Raw genomic sequence first — 21,555 nt, forward strand, 5'->3', positions numbered from 1 at the left:
TCTCAGCTTACACAAGTCTCTGGGCAGCTGAACTGTTTTGTTCTTCCTATTAAGTGCACTAATATAGGTATGTACCTTAACTTAGGTTTTCTTCTTGTGTGCTCTGAAGATAATTTCCCATTTTACACTGACAAAAGCAAATCCTAGAAATAGATGAGTTTAACTCAGTGTTATCTAATGTTAGTGTGAGGTTTAGTGTCTTCATGCACTGATATGCCAAACAGTACATCAACTGTTTTGTAGCTCCATAACATTATTTAAAACCCTAAAATACCAGAGATTCACACTGAAACAGGTGATAGCAAGTATGTGTGTTTATGTATATAAACCCTGCCAGGAATACCTGTCCTTAAGGAAAAGTTCCTCATCAGCTCTGCAACTATATATTTTGAAAACAAACCCAAAAATGTTTAAAGTATATTTCACAACGGTCAGTTTGGTCTCTGAGCACAATAAAAAAATATCTCTGCCATACAAAAAAAAAATACTATATAAGTTTATTATAATTTAGGAACATGAGTAAAAGGAAAGTATTTTACAGTAGCTTAAAATCCATGGCAATGTCTCCTGTCTTTGTGTCAAAATTTATAGCATATGTGACAGCACTAGGAAGGTCAGACAGAGTTTCTGATTCAATAACAGAACTGAAAAAATAGACAGCTTGCTTGCAGTGGGGATTCCATTCACAGTTACCCTACAGGAGAGAGTTAAAAGTGAAAGCAGTCAAAACTCTACAATATTATTCCTAGACAGTAATAAGTCAGTAAGAGTTCTTGTTGCCAGTTCAGTACACAACGATCAGATGGTTATCACTTCCATTGCCACTCATTCCATTACAGGAATACATAACTTGAAATACCATATGCTACAAAAATGGCAAAAATGGATTTGGTCAAAGAATAATTTAGATAGAATACCAAAAATACTTACTCCTTCCCCTCAAAATTTTTGCTTTTTTTTAAACCTGAGAAGAGGACATTGCATGAATAAATTCTACGTTGAGCTAGCATCGTATTTAAGTTCTGAATGTGGTCCAAGCTATGGGAGAATTTGGATTCAATTCAGACTCTCCCATTCTAAGGTACATCTCCTGTTCACCCCAAAAATATGGACAGATAGCTCTACTAGTTCTGAGTACATAGTATTCAACTAGTGTAACAACAAGCACTGCATAAACCAAGCATGGCCAGCAGAGACCCATTTTTCAGCACTGTAAAATCCTATAAACCTTGACATAATAAATTAGACTGAAGAAATACCTTTTCATTTGAAATTTGCATCAGTCCTGTACTAATGGAGATATCAGCAGCAAGATGATACTCCATCCACAGAACTGCTCCATGGCTCTTTCCTTTCCTGGGGAGAGGTGGAGGATAAAAAACTGTTACTTTATACAATACTGACAGTTTAAATGCTGCACCCATTCCTCAGATAGTTTAGGTGAGAGGTATCTAAACATGAATAACTTGTTCCCTTGAAAAAACATTGAACAGCTGAATGATTTGGTAAATGGGTAGCAACTTGAAGTATTTGCAGATATGAAACCTAAAAAAGACAAGGAAAAGCAGTATATGTGATAACTAAATCTGCTCAGAACTACAGCCGTTTAACAGGCACTTGATAACATGGCATAAATTATATGGCATATTTGGAGTACGTCCTTCAGAGACCCCAGCTTCTATTGTTTCTGAATTTTGAGGAAATATTTACCACACATACCATCTCACTTCAAGTGTCTGCTGCCCAAGGAGCAGAGGTCATGCTAGTGTGTTGCCTGTAAATACAACAGCTGGTGCAAAGGCAGAGACCCCATGCAGATGGTTCTAGATTTTTGTGAAACCTTGAATTTTGTTTCACAAAGAGAAACATACAATTACAGCAGTGTTTGAGTTACATAAGCTCGAGATAGTTAAAAATAAATTTCCTCTGTTTTTTAAGTCTTAACAGTATTTCAAGTTTGAACAGAATTAAGTACAATCTCTAGTTAGATTATTAGTGAAAATATCTCAGAATACATGTGACAAATATGAAGTCTGTCAGAGTTATAGTTAAAAGGAAGAATAGTGTACACTTTAAAGCTATTAGAGTAATTTGGAAAGCTAAAAAGGAGCTTTTTCTGCAAGAACTCGGTAACAGGGAACAAACGGAAGGATTAAAAACATCCAGACAATGGTTTATTTTCTCCAAACTATAAATGAATCTATTTTAGATTTAAATCATGGTAACATCTAGAAAAATGTTATTTTTAAAATACAGGCACATTATCTAGGAAATTATCCTTATAGACTATTGTGAATAGCCCCAGGAAATTTGTGTCAGAATGACATCCACAACTTTAGGTCATATTATTAAGAATGGGCAAGTATGTACCCACTAGTTACCTGTAATACACAAAAAGCTTGAGTAAGAGGTAAAAAAATGGATGATGACAAGAATTTTTACTGCAATGAGAAAACTCACCGTAAAAGCTTTATAGAACCCTCTGTGCTGAGACAGTGTTGTGGTACAGTCTTTCTGAAGTCAAATGTCAAAACTTCCTCGGGGTCAGAGAGTGACTTGCAAGGATATTCCCACAGAGGGTGAGGTTCTGCTTCCTTGGATTCCCTAAAATTCAGAGAATTCTGAAAAAATAAAGTAATAAAACTATCTGAAAACAATCCAAAAGCAAGCAGTCCTTGTTTTCAAGTTATTTATGTGTCCTGAACCTAGAGTATTTAAGCAATAAAGCTGCAGGAGGACAGCACTGTACTACTTAGGCACAAGAGAAAAATACTAACTACATGCATGAACTAATTGCTATGACTATGGTCCTCAGCAGTGAAACACAAACAGGTGCTTTTAAAATACAACGCATTTATCTTTTCTCCTCCCTTGAGATGAATTCTACTGCAGAAGTGCCTGTACTCCTCCACAATGACTACAAAGGCAATCTAAATGGCTAACTCAGATATGGATATTGACAGTACAGCTCTAGAAACTGATACAGATAAATCTCACCCTTCATATCTATTTCTTGGAAATCAAAAAGCCTTTTTCTCTTTCAAAAGTACCTGCAAGGGCAAGTAAGGGCATCAGGATTCATCTATGGACAACCCCCAAATGATTTGATTTCAAGCTCAGAATAACATTTTGAGAACAGTATGTTTCTTTTTGAATAAACAGAAGTATTTTCAAAACAGTGTGAAGTACTGAAGAGCTTGACAAATAAGAAGAAACATATAACCCCAAAACCCATGCCACTGAAGTTACTGTTTTGCAAGAACTAAATATTCACTACATTAATGAAGAACTAAACCAATGGTTTTGTGCCTAACATACAAGTTTTTCAAAGTCACTAAATACTTTTTTAAGCCAGTGTGAGTTTTGTTCTGTTTCGCAGAGATTTGTGCTGAAACTATTCTCAGTCTTCTTACTTTAATCATATCATCCATAGTACGGACATCAAAACCTTCACAGGTGCCACATGGACTCCTGATTCTCCACAAGTCCTAAAAAAGAAAACAGGATTTTGTTGGCTTTATTAAAAGAAACAGGAAATCTTAAAATAATTTTAGCTGTAGATTAGATATTTGATAACAAGCCAGATAAAAACTCTTTACTATTTATACATTCCTAAAGCTTCAGAACTACTGCAGGAATTGGAAGATAATGTAATTCTGGGAAAGTACTTTGCAATTCAGCTAATTTTCAGCCACTGCTTTCAACTCCTCTAAACAATCTGTCACATTTCCTACTATCTCTGCATAATTTACTTTAGAGTAGGTATGGATTTGCCAAGATGAAACCCCCCTTACAGGCCTCCCATTTCCACTACCCAGCACAGGTAAGTGCTCCCAGTGGCATCAAACGTCTCACAGCCTATTGACTACCATTTTTCCCTTTAGCACTCCAAAGATTGGTAAAATTATTTTACATGCTTCATACTATGCCTCTCATTAACTTTAGCAATCCACTGCAGAAACAGTGATTCAGTTCAACTTTTGCTTTTCTTAGACTGCATTAATGGTCTCTTAATAGAACAAGAACATTTACTGGCTGTGGATGATCTTGTTCTATTGTAGATGTGGTAAATATATTTTATTACCTGTTCATTGTTACACTTAGCAACCCCAAATATTCCTGCTCTACAAGATGGCAGCAGGACTGCTATACATTTAAATAAATGCTGCTGTAATTTATGGCTGAATAAAGCATGAACTAGAGTGATAATAAAGAATCTCTGAATGGTATATCTGATAGAACTATCAAACCAGATAGGTAGCATCCTGCTCCCTAAATGCAATTATGGACTAAACAAATTTATAACCGAAGTAATTTCATCAAATTCTTTCTCCTGGATCCAGCTTTTGCTAAGTGCTTAACTGTAATATCCTTACTCTAGCAAGGTAGAACAGCTAGGGAGCCAGTTCTGCAGAATACCTGACAATGCTATGTCTCTTCCTTCTGTCTAACCAAGAACTGGTAAATGCAGAGGTTATTTAAAAAAGCCCAGAGATTCTGGTCTTTGAATCTAGATTCACCACTGAACAAAGAGGAAAATGTGAAATTAAAGCAATAGCTTTTGGAGTAGCTTAATAGAACAAAACACAAGTTAAATGTTCTATCAAAATAGCTATGTGGAATCTTCTCTGAACACAACCCTGTACATAAAAGTATAAAACTGAGGTTCAGGTGATGTGAATGTCACTCCACATTCTGCTACTAGATTGGTGAATAATCTTAAATCATCACTGCATGCTTCAGTTTTCTCAACCAGAACATGAAGAGAATAATGCTTGCTTCCTTACAATAGTGAAGTAAATCCTCTGGGTAAGAGAGCATGGTATTAAAATTAACTGCTTATGTCAATCCCATTACTCTTGATTAGTCTTAAACAACTGCTTCCTATTGTAAGATTCAGATTTACATTATCTACTCAGCATACATTTAAATTCTCTACATTTTTGCAGAGAACTCAAAGGCATGTAAACACATGCAGTGTAGTTGATTAGTCCAGAGGGACAAAGAACATACATATTTTCACATGCACAAATCAAAGGTGGAAGTAAGTGAACAAGGTTAAAGCACATTCAAATAAGGAAACTGTTAAGGGAGAGAAGGCTCAGACACAAAACTACACAGCTGGTGAACCAGACAAAAGGTAAGAAAAGAGAGAGAAAAGACCTGGTATTTGTAACAGATAAACTGAAGGTTATGTTTAATGTGGAAATTCATTAGACTATAGGCATTTTTTTAAATTTACAGATATGTTTATTTTTGTTATACAATTTCAGACTAAAGCCACTGGACAAAAACTTTGCATATTGATTACAAAAGTACCTATTTAATTTCCATTGTCATTGTAGGTAATCTCTTCACAGTTTTTACTGACAAAGTCCTTAATAACTGCAAAAAAGTTTGTACCTTTGTACAACTTCTGAAAGATGACTTTTCAAAGTATTAGTATGTGACCCCTATTATTCTCAAATTTAGAACTGTGCATAGCCTCAAGTGGTTAAAAAAAAGAACATGCAATTATGAATCCTGCCTACAGTATTATATTCATAAAGCATAATTTTAAAACTCGTTATTTTGCAGAATATCTAAATAACCACAATTCTCACATGCTTCAGCAGTATCTCTCTAACCTAAAGAAAAATTTTAAAACATTCAGCCCTTTCATTTAAAATGGTAAAATTACTCAAGTTAATTTTCTGACAGCAACAGCCGAAACAGCAAAACTCATCTGCAAGGTGTCAAACATTCTTTTCTCAGGTGGTAAGTACAAAACATATCAAAGTGTACAGCATTAAGATGAGATAAACTTGTTAAAAAATCCTGGATGAATACTCAATTTTGTGGAACAGTGTAAATATCAAATCGATAGCTCTAAACAATCTCACCTGGAACTCCACAATCATCATGTGCAAAGAAGCAGACTGAGGTAGGACAGTGACACTGCTGGTAAGGTGGCTGGTCACAGCTGTCCTAGCATACCAGAAATACAGGTTATGCCACGGCAACAAACTTGTTGTAAAAAATGGCTCTCCCACAAGAACAGAAATCTTGGCAAAGAAAGAAAGAAATTAAAAGCACTGTAATAAAAAACAACAACTCGGTAACACAGGCTGTTTATATCTTCAATAGTTAGACAATGCAATATAGCAAGTGAAGTCATCTAGATAAAAACTTCTACTGTTCCACAAAGATTTAATTACTGCATATACCGCACAACAATCTTCTCGTGCTTTTAGTTGGCAAATTTTAAAATTAATTTTCCTACAGTAAAGTTTGAGAGAAAATATTGTAGTATTATGTTGGAAGGCTTTGTAGTAAGAGTCATAGAATTTTGAAATTTTTAATTTAAGGATGTTAGTACTTCCAAATAGACTGCAATATTCTGAGTGGCTTAAGAAAGAAGAGCTACAGTCTAGCAGAACATATGCAGTTAAACCAGTTTAACTGCCCTTACAACTGGTGTAATTGTGCAGGAAGGGAAAGTCATACCCTTTCAAAAACAAAGCAAAAACCCTCCCAGGCTTTAGACTAAGCCTCACTTAGTTTCAGTGGGACAACGTCTGAACCATCTACTCATTATAATTTATATGAACTAGGACATAGTGGGATTCATTACGATTACAGAAGCACAGTAGGAAAGCAAGATTTATTTTCACCTTCTGCTCCCCACCACACCACTAAAATTCAGTATTGGACAACTGTAACATACCTTTTTATCTTCCAAATGAGAAGAGGTCAGCAACTCAGGACGTGCTTCTATTATTTTAATTTTATCTTCAAGATGATTTGCTTTAAAAAACTAAAAAAAAAAAGTAGCATACTGTCTTTATCAAAAGTTACAGCTGAAACTCAAACCCACACCAAAATAATAATTTTATTAAACAAAAGGAAACCAATAGTGAAAAAAATTTTTAAAAAAATGCCTACTATAACTCATCAGGACAAGTCTATTCTTGAAGGGTGCATGCACTCTGAGCCAACATGTCACACCTAGTGAACTAAAGCACATGCCCTACATATTCCTTCAATTAAGTATATAAAAAGGCAGGCAACACAAAAGTTGCCTCACCTTCATTCTTTTGTACTTTGAAGCATATGGGAAGGACAGTCATGAAAGATAAGCAGTGTATTCATATCTGAAATAATACTTATTTGGCTGCTTGAGACCAGGTTTGCGTCCCAATTTGCTACCATTCATGTTTTTGTACTCCTAAGCCACAGGCTGAGATAGACATCTTTCAAATATACAGTGCCAACTAAAACAGACAGCTGAACAATGACTTCAGGAAGCTGATTTCAGGCACTTCTTAGATCTTAGCTGCCTCTCCTGAACAGCTTCTGCTCCACTGGCAGGGCCTTCTGTACCCTACCCCGCGGAAGCCGCTGAACCATCACGTGCAGTTAAGGCCCATTGCCTACTGCCTCCTAAGAGCCAAAGAGCAGGGCAGGCAATCCCAACTTGTCTCAGCTGGAAGACAGAACTACTAGATGCCACTTTCCAGGTGAGACTGGTGCAAGCTACAGGATGCTCTCCCATTCCACTAATCCTCGGAAACAAACAGCTTGGCTTTTATCACCAGAGCAATGAGGGCAGCAGAACAGCAGCTCAAGAAGACAAGCCAACAGGCATCTGCAAGGAGAGATCAAGCACTGGCAACTATATTCTCTCTGCTCAGCTCAACTTCCCCAGTGGTCTACTCAGCTTGTGGCTAAAGGTCTGAGATTGGATGTTTCTCCAACAGGACATTTTCCTTCAAGTAGTTGCACACAGCTCTGTACAACTCCTTGGAAAAAATCATTAACTCCTCCCTCCAACATATCCCACCTCCCACAGTCTTATCAAACTGTACGATCATGTCTCCCATGACTGGAGTGTGCCAATTGATGGTTACAAGCTCTTTAGGAGGGACAGACAGGGAAGGAGAGGTGGTGGGGTGGCTCTGTATGTTAAGGACTGTTATGATTGCTTTGAGCACAGGTGTAGTGAAGACAGGGTTGAGTGTCTTTGAATTAGAATCAGGGGGAAGGCCAACAGGGCAGATGTTGTAATAGGAGTCTACTACAGGCCCCCCAAGCAGGACAGAGAGATGGACAAGATATTTTATAGGCACTTAGGTGAAATCTCACAATTGCTTGCCCTTGTTCTTGTGGGTGACTTTAACTTCCCAGACACCTGCTGGAAATACAACACGGCAGAACAAGACCAGTCCCAGAGATTCCTAGAATGTGTGAGAGACAACTTCCTGATGCAGCTGGTGAATAAACCAACCAGAGAAGGTGCCCTGCTGGATCTCCTCTTTGTGAACAGAGAAGGGCTGGTGGACGACGCGGAGGTTGGAGGCCAACTAGGGCACAGCGATCATGAAATAATAGAGTTCTCTATTCTTAGAGAGGTCAGGACAGAGCTAAGCAGGACTGACATCCTGGACTTCTGAAGGGCTGACTTTGTCTTGTTTAGGCACCTGCTTGAAAGGATCCCCTGGGAGACTGTCCTGAAGGGCACAGGTGTCCAGGAAGGCTGGGCGCTCCTTAAGAAGTGTTAATGGCTCAGGAGCAGGCGGTCCCCAGGTGCTCTAATAGAAGCTGACACCAGAGAAGACCACCCTGGCTGAACAGGGAGCTCTGGCTGCAACTCGGGGAGAAAAGGAGAGTTTACAGCCTTTGGAAGAAGGCGCTAGCCACACACAGTGATTACAAAGAGGCTGTGAGGCTATGCAGGGTGAGAAGGGCTAAAGTCCAGCTGGAAATGAATTTGGCCTCTGCAATCAAGGATAACAAGAAAAGTTTCTATAAGTATGTCAGTAGCAAAAGAAAGTCCAGGGGTAGTCTCCATCCCCTGCTAGATGCAGGGGGAAATATGGTAACAAGTGATGAGGAGAAGGCTGAGGTGCTTAATGCCTTCTTTGCCTCAGTCTTTAATAACAAGATTAGTTGTACTGATGAAATCCAGCCTCCATAGCCAGAATACAGAGACTGGGAGAACGACCCCTCTGCATTCCAGGAGACAGTCAGTGACCTACTGCATCACATAGACACAACTCTGTGGGACCAGATGGGATACACCTGAGAGTGCTGAAGATGCTGGCTGGGGTGCTTGCCAGGCCACTTTCTATAATTTACCATCAGTCCTGGCTGACCAGGGAGGTCCCGACTGACTGGAAATTGGCCAATGTGACGCCCATCTATAAGAAGGGTCGGAAGGATGATCCAGGAAATCACAGGCATGTCAGCTTGACTTCAGTGCCCGGGAAGCTGATGGAGCAGCTCATCCTAAACACCATCATGCAACACATGAGGGACAACCAGATGCTCAGGCCCAGTCAGCATGGGTTTATGAAAGGCAGGTCCTGCTTGACAAACCTGATCTCCTTCTATGACAGAGCAACCTGTACTGGATGAGGGAAAGGCTGCGGATGTAATTTACCTTGACTTTAGCAAGGCTTTTGACACCGTTTCCTACAGCATTCTCCTGGCAAAAATGACTGCTCAAGGTCTGGACAATCGCACACTTCGCTGGGTGAAAAATTGGCTGGACGACTGGGCCCAGAGAGTTGTGGTGAAAAGGAGTTAAATCCAGTTGGCGACCGGTCATGAGTGGTGTCCCGCAGGGCTCGGTTTTGGGGCCACTCCTGTTTAACATCTTTATTGATGATCTGGTCGAGGGGATCGAGGGCACCCTCAGTCAGTTTGCAGAGGACACCCAGTTGGGTGGGAGTGTTGATCTGCTCAAGGGTAGGGAGACTCTGCAGAGAGACCTGGACAGGCTGGAGCCATGGGCTGAGGCCAACTGCATGAGCTTCAATAAGGCCAAATGCCGGGGGCTGCCCTTGGGCCACAACAACCCCCAGCAGCGCTACAGGCTTGGGGAGGAGTGGCTGGAGAGCTGCCAGTCAGAGAGGGACCTGGGGGTGCTGACTGACAGCTGGCTGAATCTGAGCCAGCAGTGCGCCCAGGTGGCCAAGAAGGCCAATATCAGGATTAGTGTGGCCAGCAGGGACAGGGAAGTGATCTTGCCCCTGTACTTGGCGCTGGTGAGGCCACATCTCGATTCCTGTGTTCAGTTTTGGGCTCCTCACTACAAAAAGGACATTGAATGACTCGAGCATGTCCAGAGAAGGGCTACAAAGCTGGTGTAGGGTCTGGAACACGTCCTGTGAGGAGCGGCTGAGGGAACTGGGATTGTTTAGTCTGGAGAAGAGGAGGCTGAGGGGAGACCTCATCGCCCTCTACAACTACCTGAAAGGAAGCTGCAGAGAGCTGGGTTTGAGCCTCTTTAGCCTAGTAGAAAGTGACACAAGACAAGAGGGAATGGCCTCAAGTTGTGCCAGGGAAAGTTCAGACTAGATATTAGGAAGCATTTCTCTACAGAACGGGTTGTTAGGCGTTGGGATGGGCTGCCCAGGGAGGTGGTGGAGTCCCTGTCCCTGGAGGCGTTCAAGAGTCGGGTCGATTTAGAGCTTAAGGATATGCTGTAAGTGGGAACTGTGCTAGGAGAACGGTTGGACTTAGATGATCTCCAGGGTCCTTTCCAACCTAGATGATTCTGTGAGCCAATACATTTATTAAACTTGATTTAACCTCCAAGCAATTGATGCAAGAAAATGAAATGCCATGAGTTCATTTACTGCTTTAACAGAAAGCTGAATACTCACTTTTTCCATGACGGAACAGGACACAGCAGAGTTTTCTAATGTAAACACCTAAAGAAAATATACAACATTAAGTCATCTAGCTTTTTAATTTTTAATTAAAATATATAAACAAACAATGAAAGAACTTTTTTGATGCCCTAGTGAAGACAGTTCATAAGAATCATGCATCTATTCCACAGCCCACTCTCATGTACCTTTTTAACAACAAAAAAACTCCACCCCCCAATAACTACAGGCTAAATAATGCTGTATTCACAGCCATACAAGAAAAAACCCCCAACAAAATGCAAATATTTATTTGCACATAGCATATTAACATTTGCTCTAGGCATATATACACTCCAGAACAAATGCAAGCATATTGTCAGTGTGCTGAATCAACCTCCACTAGTGCTTACTCCTTCCAAGCACTGTTTAATGTCATCTGACTGTATCAGCTGGACAGAGCTCAGATGTACAATGCAGCACACCAGCTGTTTGAAATAAGAAATAAATTAGGTTTTATTCAATTTTGGTGAATAGTTAGGTAATATGCTGCTACAGGGCTAGGAAAATAACTATAGGAATTTCTGTGTCTGCCCTATTCATTCCCTCTCTCCTGGTTGTCTTTAGCCATTACTAAAGACAAAAATACAGGGGCCATGGATCACTGGTTTAACTCCGCATGTTTGTTTATTTCTATGAATTGCCTAGCAACTTCCTCAGGATTATATTACATTACACATTCCCAGATATTCAGCCCAACTGTAATAGATTTTAGTTTGACAAACCCCAGGAGAAAACACAAGTATGGTATATACACTTGAGACAGGCAGGCAGCTCTCATTTACACACAGATTCAGTATTCTTACTGCTTCCTATCTTGCTGTTGCAGACCTTTCACTTCAGACTAGATAATAAATGTAATTATGGAATTGGAAACACAAAAGAAGAAAAAAAATTGCCAGACATTTATGTCAGTAGAAACAGTATTTGCAAAACCAACAAGATACAAACTGACAGCAATCAGTGGGGAATGAGGAACACTGCTTTCATTCAAGGTTACATATTGGTCAACATCAAAAATGGTAATTATTATCTCCCTAGACTGAAGTCAGAGATGAATTAAACCTCCTATTCAACACAATGGGAGCCTCTTTCTCACTTGTCACTGAAGCGGCACTGAAAATAACTAAATAACAGGCTAGAAATTCTGAACCAGTTGAGAGGACAGGAAATACCAAGCTAAAACACAAGGAAAGAAAAACAGGAAGAAGTACTGTACCTGCTTTGCTCCAAGATAGTGAGCCAGCACAGGCAGCAGACTGCCATCACTGATACAGAGGCAAACACTATCTGTTTTCAGAACCTACAGAAATTAAATAGTCATTGTTATTCCTATTCTAGATGAATGAGTTTTCAAATTCTAGACATCTTGGTAGTGGTTTTTTCCCCACTTTACACATTTTCATATCGAATAAGGACTGGGAGATACAGTGATTAATATAACCACTTCAAGCAGAACAGCATACTATTAAGAAATGTTCATCTAATCCCCTTGTTTTAGGTCAGAAAATGTTTACACAAAAATGCATTGGGTGTCTTTACTCAACTCCCAATACTCTTTCTACACAGAGATACACAGAGTTGCTACAAATTCCCATGCAAAAATGGCTGTTTAGAATCTAAAAAAAGTAATACCAAAGTTTTCATGACAAAATAGAACTTAGATCTGCTGATGTAAATAAAATACACTTTATAAGCACAGTCCTTTAGCAAGGGAGAAACAAATTCCACTAATAATTACTGCAAAAAACCCAATGCACACATCTATGGCAGAAGCCAAAAAACCTACTGGCAACCTGCACTCACTTTCATCAAAGACTTGATGTATTGGTGTGTTCGGTTATGATCATTTAATTGCCCAAAGCGTGGTCTGTTCCAAAGAAGATGAGCCTGACATCTACAAACAGGACTCTCAACACGAACATCTGATTTATTCTCCTCTTCTCCTCTGCAAAAAAATTTCAATGAAGTATTAACTACAGCATCAGTAATATGTTTTCACAAACATGTGCATTTACACATTTTAGGTAGTATGCACATTAATGCATTTGGACTCCACACTTGTTCAAATCTAGTAGTTCTGAGGGGACCCTTTTCTAGCTTTGCTTTTCCAAATGAAAAAAAAAGCCAATTTTCATCTTTTTTTAAAAAACAAAACCAAACTTTCCCACTGACTGTGATGGTTAAGTATTTTAGGCTTTGACCTTTTAGAAAAAAGTTACATATTTGGATTCCTAAGTAAAATAAAAGGCACACACAATTCAGGAGTTAACTTTTAAAGCTGGCATTGAGTTTTTAAAATGTTGGCTGATATTGTCATTACAACCAACATGATTAAGCTCCTTTTAATTTGAGTACAAGGCATTAATCTCAAAAAGACAGTGCTAAGAAAATAGAAAAGAGACAGCATGGCAATTACACACTCCTTTACCTATATGCCAACTCAGCCCAGAAATATTTAGGATTTCCAGGAACCTACCATGAGTGGGTTTTGTTTCTCTGTCACAGAATGCCACCAGGTATAAGGCAGGAGCCTGCAGCCCAAACCTCAACTCTGTTTTTATCCATCACATGTTTTTTTCACCTGTGCATTGCCCATAAAGTGGCTTTTAATAATTTTCTAGTCTTCAGGTTCTGATCTTGTTCTTCTACAAAACAGCTGCTTCTAAGAACAGCAAATACTCAAGCTTGGAATAAAATACCCTCCCTTTTCACACACACATCTTGTTACCTGTCTTTCTGCAGCTTATACCACACAGAGTACTCATCACGACAGGCAGTCAGGTACACCTTCTCACCCTGGAGAACTGGCTCCTCGTTTGGAAGGAAATACACACACTGCATCCAGTGATCTCTCCACTGAAAAAGGTTGATAAACAAAACCTTAGGAATTAACTCATAAATAGTAAATGGAAAGTAAAACTATACCAGGAAATCAATTCGTAAGAATGGGCACAACTTTGAAGTGCTGATGTACAACTAGTTGAAAGAATCTTGTTCATGTCAGCAAGGCTTAGTAAGGACTAATACCGTATATTGAATAAATGTACTACATACAGATTTCTTACAACAGAACAAGCCTGAGACCACTGGCTTGCTGACTAGCTAAGCTTGTATTTTAATCAAATGAAAACCAAATCCAAAACACACTTTGCATTTATTAATGCAGTTTCGTCTCTATAGTTCACTTATGTTAGAAACCTATATGGATTTGCTGACAGTGATCAGTGGTTGAAGCCTCATGTATCAAATAAGGTCATTTAGTGTCACTCAGATATGACAGCACAACTATTCTGTGTTTCAAAAATCTATTTACTGTACTGTAAATATTCCAAGCTGATTGGTCATTCTAAGCTGACTGAATGCCCTGAAGCTTAATAGTTTCAAATTTTATTCTCAAACATGGTTAAGTGCAAGCAATCATTTTGTAGTTTCCTTTTAACTAAGTTGATCCTACTAGTAAATACATTCATACAAAACCCCATGAATCTGATTTCACAGTGATCTCCTGTTCCTCTAAATATCCAGTATCAACCCAGTGTTTTCCAACACCAGCCTTATTTATGGGAGTATATTACCATAAACTTAACACTTATTTGGAAATTTAATAGAACTACATGGAAGCAAATCACAGACTAATATTTTGACAAGGGATAGAGACAAGTTAAGAAAAAATATGTGGAAATATTTTATTTCTTGAAAATATTTTTTTAAAAGTCTGAAAGACAGCTTCAGTTTTAAAGCTTTACATTAAAGTTTAAAGGCAAGTCTTACATGAAAGAAAACCTAAAAGGGGTGCATAATAAAGTTAACAATTCTATGTTTTCCTTATGTAGCATCTTCCAATATAAAACATTAGCAAGTTCCTATGCAGTTTAAGGCACGTCTGCTTAAAACACCCAGTATGGCCTTTACCCAAAATAATTACTGGCAGTCATTCAATGATAGTATCTGAAAGCTCAGTATTTTACCTGGAAAGCAGCAGTGGGTTTTACCCAGTTTGGAGCCATTGTGCAGTTTATCATCCCAGAAGGGTCCATGTCAATATCCCACCAGGAAAGTACAATTTGTGCCTTGCCAGATTTTACAGGTTTCAGCTGCACTCTATAGGAGGTAGAAGCACTCCTTACTGGCTTACTGAAATCCACACTGCAGAGAAGCATCAAAATTGTAAAAAGAAACAGTTCAGCATTCTTCAGAAATTTTCACTAGCTTCCCACAGTGAATACACAACTTATATAAAAGGCATAACAGGAAAATTCTGGTTTGAACAAAACAACGACGCCTACTTTACCTGAACATTGTCACCACATCACTAAGGACAGTGAAGTCACTTGAAGGCATCTGGTTCAGCTGGATATCACAAACAGACGGAACACCTGGACAGTTCTCCATTTCTGAAGGGGAGACAATAATTTTTTCACCATCCTCTGCTTCGACATGGATAGGAAACAATTTGCTCCAGGACCACATTCTTTTGGATTCCACTAACTGGACATACACTGTTGCCCTGTGAGGCACTGCCTCACATCCTTCCTGAGTGTTAAAACAAAGGGTAAACGTATTCATCAAATTTGACTTAGTAACATGCATGAGAATGAAATCAATTGAAATGTGAAACAATTTGAAGAAAAGTTGGACTAGGAGCTTTGAAATCTTCAACACAATTTCAGAGACTTCTGCAACATCAGAGCACTTTTGTTTTCTCTATTTGTGAAATACAATACACTTATCTATCCTGTTCAGTTATCTATCCTGTTCAGTGTAGTTCAGCAATGTCAGATTACTTTACAAACCATGCAACAGTACCATTTTACTGGCCTCAGTTAAACATGTATTTCCATACTCATTCTGAGATGAGAGATCTATCTTGAGCTTCCCAAGGCAGGTATCTACTAAGCTATCTACATTAGAGTTTGTGATTACAATAAGTAAATAAGAAAGATAATTGCTCAAATATTTATGCAATAGTAACTCTGTATCCATGTTTAAAGAGTAGAAAACATGTAAATTGTTCTAAAAAAATACCGTGAACTAAGAGCTAACTGTGAAGTCCAAGAACAATGCTTTCACCAAAAAAAAGTCTAGTTACAGTTTAGAGTTATATATGGAGAGCAGTAAAAAGTTATGGAGTGCTATTGTCTTTACATGTAGAACTGGTGAAACGAAACTTCAAAGCCTAAATAAAGTATTGCTATCCACATTTTAATTTAAGGGAAAAATTAGAAGGGGTGAAGGAGAAAGCCCTAAAATTACACCCATGGATTAATATCCAGTGGGGGGTTTTGACATATAATTTGATTATGGTGTTTAAAGTATTTTCACAGGCAAAAACCATGCAGAGTAGAAAGAATTCCTTAAGAAATAACCCAATCAATTCCTGGGAGGTGAAGCCCATCAAATTTAGGAGGAAAATAATTTTTTATAACATCTTGGGACCTATTTGCCATTGGAACAAACTACTAAAGAAAGTTCCAAATCAGAACTGGATGCCTTTCTGAAAGACATGTGTTAACCAGCAAGTTATTGGTTTTAATACAAAGCAACTAAGTGTAATTTCAGAGTCTGTGATTTACAGTATGTGCCACAATAGCTTTATTCTAGGAATGAATCTAGCAAATTATTCACAGAATAAGAAATTTGCACAGCTGATGGTGTATTTACAAAGGATACAGAAGCTTAAATCAAGTATAATCTCTATCCTACTCCAAAAAAGACAGAAGAGTTTCTCTAGGGATAAATCTGACACACTATCAATTTCTGTTTTCTTACCTGTACAAGGTATTTGTGTGCGTGCTCATACGTTGGTAAAGCTCCTTCTCCAATCAGCTCTGTATCAAATAATTCTGTTACCAGGATGTTTGCACGACATTGCATATCTCCGTCTAAAAGACAGAATTTAACATAGTAAAATTGAGAAATTTTATATGTCTTTCAAGAAAATACTATACTGAAAACACAAGTCATTCAAAAACTTATTCCTGTTAGAGAGCCTGATGAAGACTGAAAATTTTCTTTTAGAAGTTTACTATGAAATACAAATGACTACTGAAATACTATTCAATGCTTCCTTTTGAAGTAAATTTCCAATGTTACTTCCTAGAGAGTAAAGGATTTGCTTGGTTTAATTAAAAACATTCAGAAAGTGAGAAGAATACATATTCCCTCATGGTTTTGAGGTACTTTCCAACTTTTTTAACCCTAGGCTATTTTTCTCACCTGGGCCAACTGTGACTTCAGTGGAGTGCTTGTTGATTACCTTGATCTTGTCACGAAAACCATTTTTCTCCACTATCTTCACAGCAGCATTGGCCATGGGCTTGAAAACCTGTAAATAGCAAGACTCTTAACAAACTAGTAAGCTAACACTATCTTTCAAAAATGAAAGGACACCAAGGCAAAATGCAGCATATTTAGTCCTGCCAAAATTTTAACATCTTCTGTATCTTTTCCTGTTTGAAGTTCATTACCATGAAACAAGACAGCAAGCCTCACTTTAAAGGTTCATAGGGCTCCAATGTCACTGTTACAAACTATCAGCTGTTTCCAAAACCTACTCAAATTTAACTTTTGAAAGACAAGAATACACATTTAACATTTACATTAAACTTGTTATTTTTAAAAATTTAAGCATGCATCAAGAGAGGCCCCCCAGAGGCTTCTATGTGCTCAAAACAAATAAATACATAAAAGAATCTTAAACAACCAGCACTGAAATGGTGACTTAAGTATGCCAAAAATCTGCTTTTATTAACAGCATAACCTTGAAGAGAATTTTTATTTCATTTAGAACAAAGAGAAGAATAGAGAAAATATATAGCTTGAAAATAGCAGAACAATGAAGAATGTGTTGAAAGGGCTTAACATCCACATCCAACTCAAAAATTTTTAAACTCAAAAATTTTTTTAATATTCTACTCAGCCACACAACCTGACTACTTAAGAGATTTGTGGCCATTTTGGAACCTAGCCCAAGTTCCAGAACTGGAATAATGTATTCCTATTAGAACAGCTACAGCAGTAGCTCTCAGACTTCAGATTAGGCTTTTATTTTCCATCATGGGCCTCCCTTTCTCCCACCAGCTAGTGATCCTCCTCCACCAGAGTGGTCAACAAACTACTAAGCAGAAGGGAAAAGACCCCTCCCACCACATCACTTCTGATACTGTCTCTTCCCTATGATTGGCTGTGAACAGATTTATTCTGGAGGCTACTGCTTCCTGTACCTACACGAAAGATGACTGTCCCTGAAAAATGATCATAGGATAAAATCCTAATTAAAAAATGTAGATTTTTACTTGGATAAAAATCACAGTGAACCCTTTCAGCTACAAACATTGGACAAGTGAATCTTCTTTTTGTTTTTTCAAATGTGTAAACCAAAAATTTAAATTGGCCAGAATCTTCCTGTTATTCTTCACATAAGAAATGACTGATAATAAGCATCAGGATGTTTATCTGCCAATAAAAAAGGATATGCTCCATCTAATCACAAAGAAATGGAAAATAAGTTTATGAGACAGTATCTTTATTAAGATGGGATTCATGTTATTATTAAGTGGGTCTGAGAACCCATCTCCAAGAGCTGAAACAGCAAGATCAACAATATAGTTTGAGAATACTCAGGTTTTTCAAAAACATTTATCAAGTTTTCCATATTACACTTGAGTTTTGATAAGCAGAAAAGACAGAACACTATAAAACTTAACTTAGTACTGTTAATCAGTACATTTACAGAAACTATCCCAAGAATGAAAAATTATGTCTTTACAACCATATGCTTGTACGATCTAAGTCTTTTTCACACAGATGAAAGCATCAGACTTGCACTTCAAAAACCACAATACAAAATGGCAAATGCATCCACAACACTGATCATTCAGACAGAACAACTGCATTAAATCTCTAAAAAGAGGTTATGAACATGCACACAGAATTATGTGCAACCAATAACAAATGCTTACCTCAATAGCATAGCAGAAATCTGCACCTGCTGAAGCTGCCATCATAGACAGGAGTCCTGTGCCAGTCCCTATGTCTAGAACAATTGCTTTCTCACCCCTTTCTTTTACTCTGCTCACTGCAGCACGAATACCTTGGTAATACTTTGTGTTCTGTGGAGATGGAAAAAACAAAGAGGAAAGACATCAGCAAGCTTTTAGCTATTTGTAGAGAAATCTTGCACTTTCAGACTGTAAGTTTATAACTAGAAAAACACCTGCAGACATTCTTCATTCTATAGTCACACTAAAGACATTTTCAGCAAAAGGAAGTGGTTTTGGAGGGATCAGTCCATTTAAAGCACATCCATTTTTACCACACCATTCATGATTGATCAATCAGCTATTTACAATGCATGCATAATTTACAAATGCAATAAATTTTCTAGACATAAAAAGAATAGGTAAGATCCGTGTGAAATACTACTGGTCGTCTTCTTATTTTTCCCCTGCAGCACCACTCAAATAGTCTTCTAGTGCCTCTGACAGCATAAGACCTGAAGTATCCTGGATTTAGATTCCTCTCCGTATACTGGAAAACACTGCCACATGAGAAGCAGCATGTATAAATACTGGCTTTTGGTTATATGCCATTAAGTGGCACTATATGCATACCAGCAATAACAACAGAGAAAAAAACAATCCTGCCATCTGTCAGCTACAGTATACATAGTGAAATATATGCTTATATTTACTGCATAATAGCCTACTGTAAATCATTTGAAAAGGAATGTTTTAACAAGCCTTTCCAAATAACACACTATCTTTGGATATTTGGAATCTGCTGGATTCCTTTCCAAACCATTCTAGTTAACACTTTTGATATATAACTCCAGTAGAGTTGTTTTAATTACTTAGACACAACTTGCTGTCTCTATATGGCTTATTAAATGCCTGATCCTTCTGGCATGTTCCAATTCAGTATGAATTCAAGACTCATAGTATAGACACCATAAAAATCTTTAAAAAGGTTATTGACTAAATGGTTGACTAAATGGCTAGAGCAGAAAGTACATTTAAACTATCCATTCCAGACTTTATCATGCCTGTAGATATGGTATCTCAATTTTCTTCTCGATCCTAAGCAGTAAATAAGAGCTAAAAATACCACAGGAGAATTAAGACAGACTTTACTTACATTCCTATAAAAACTAGATTCACATTTTTAGCCTTTGATATTTCATCTAATGAGCTCTCTCTGTCAAAAATGTCAAACATAGAACAGCAAACAATGCTAATATCATGTTCTGTAGTAAACAACAGAACACTTAAGAGTCAGATGTTGATCTAAGAGCAGGTCTGGTATCTTAAAGGGTACAAATTCGATCATTTCATCCTTCAGAGAAACCTGTATAATCATGTAGAAACAGCCATTCAAGAGAAAGGAGATTAGTATTTTCTCTACCATTCAGAAGATTTTTTGCTTCTATACTTACTCTGTCTTTATCATGAAGCATATCTGCATAGCGTGACCTAAAATTTAAAAAATCCAGTCAAAATACTACATACTGCAAAGCATGACAGAACCACTAGATCTTATATAGCCTCCTTTGTTTTCTCTTACTAAGGCAACAGGTGCCCATGAACCATAAATGGGGCCATACGATTTAAGGATCTGAACTGGTTCCCAAATCTAAGGAATAATGTCATTTCAGTGATCTGGTCATCAGCATATACATAAACTAATTAACTGCTGGCATATTTCCTCTCTTCAGCAATAGACCCAACACATGAACCTATGAACAAACAGCTGTGAAATAACAGCAGGACAGAGGTTCATACAGAGCAATACACAGCAATGAAAGAGAGCTTAATAATGGTCTATCATTTGTTAAATTTCTTTGGTATTCATTTCTTCATGGGTCGTACTACTTAAAAATACTCCCAGATCTAATCCTCCCAATTTCTCTGGCTGTTCCATGAAGCTCTTAAAAAGTTACTACAGGAATAGACACTTAGTAATTGTTTCTTGCACTGGGGATTTAAAAGAAATTTAGTCAATGCATTTTGCCACAACTCAGTCACTGTCAGCATTAAGATAAGCATCTCTGAAACGTTTTTTAAAAATTTAGAAGGATACTACCTGGAGAATACTTTACAAAATTCTACATTTCTTGTCAGTCCTGTACAACACAGGGCACTATAACATTTAGACTGTCCTACAATCTGTGCCCTTGGAACTTCCATAAAACCAAAATCTGTCATAAAAACAAGTTGTGTTTGCTCCTTTTGTAGCTCTAGTGGAACAATAAGCTATTTTTTCAAGTATACCGTGCAATTTCCTGATGATAGTCATAGTTCTCATCCTCTTCTAACCACTCCATTGCACCAGTGGTTGGATTAGCTCTTCCACAAAAGGTCTTCATGATCAATCCCAACTTGTATTGTATTTATTATGTGTGGTTTTGCTGCATTGGCTTCAGTATAATACCAAAAATACTGGCTGTGTAAAAAAAACCAAAAACAACACACAACTTCAAGTGAAAACAACAGACAACACTTGAGCTATGGATACATACATACTTTCCCTGTTACACCTGCCTGGTCCAGAAGCATTGGTCACTGCCTTACACTTTTTCTATATGAACGTTTTCAGCTCAAACCTGTCACCCAACCTTGCTCAGGAACTCAGCCCAGAAAAAAAAGCAGCAGCAAATTCTCAAGGAACACCCCCTGTCCTCAAGGCAACGCACCGAGGGAGGCCAGCCACTCTCTCTGGGGGGGTCCCCACACCCTGTCTGAAAAGGACCTGCCAGCTCTGGGCAGCGGCAGAGCCAAGAGGACCGGCGGCCGCAGCGCCCTGCCTGACTGGGGCACAGGGCCGCGGCGGGGAGGCCCAGGGCGGGGGCAAAGCCCCTGCC

General features: G+C 38.2%; 1 protein-coding gene across 2 annotated transcripts; it reads right to left on the bottom strand.

Annotated features, from left to right (window-relative positions):
- Nucleotides 1–296: 296 nt before the first annotated feature.
- PRMT7 (protein arginine methyltransferase 7) lies at nucleotides 297–21,549 on the bottom strand. 2 transcript variants are annotated; one of them, XM_026856836.1, is made up of 18 exons: nucleotides 20,966–21,549; nucleotides 20,131–20,167; nucleotides 18,659–18,808; nucleotides 16,914–17,022; nucleotides 16,467–16,579; nucleotides 14,989–15,230; nucleotides 14,666–14,843; nucleotides 13,426–13,553; nucleotides 12,501–12,642; nucleotides 11,914–11,997; nucleotides 10,650–10,697; nucleotides 7,067–7,081; nucleotides 6,707–6,796; nucleotides 5,883–6,044; nucleotides 3,414–3,488; nucleotides 2,461–2,621; nucleotides 1,260–1,356; nucleotides 297–694 (listed from the first exon to the last, which is right to left on the bottom strand). In XM_026856836.1, exons 1-18 carry the CDS (start codon nucleotides 21,058–21,060, stop codon nucleotides 536–538), a joined length of 2,085 nt encoding a protein of 694 aa, XP_026712637.1. In that variant the 5' UTR covers nucleotides 21,061–21,549; the 3' UTR covers nucleotides 297–535. The 2 variants fall into 2 exon arrangements, with proteins under 2 accessions (XP_026712637.1, XP_026712638.1); XM_026856837.1 differs by lacking the exon at nucleotides 7,067–7,081.
- Between the last annotated feature and the right edge of the window lie 6 nt (nucleotides 21,550–21,555).

The sequence above is a fragment of the Athene cunicularia genome (assembly GCF_003259725.1).
Source record: "Athene cunicularia isolate RWA chromosome 11 unlocalized genomic scaffold, athCun1 chr11_part1, whole genome shotgun sequence".
NCBI lineage: Eukaryota > Metazoa > Chordata > Aves > Strigiformes > Strigidae > Athene > Athene cunicularia.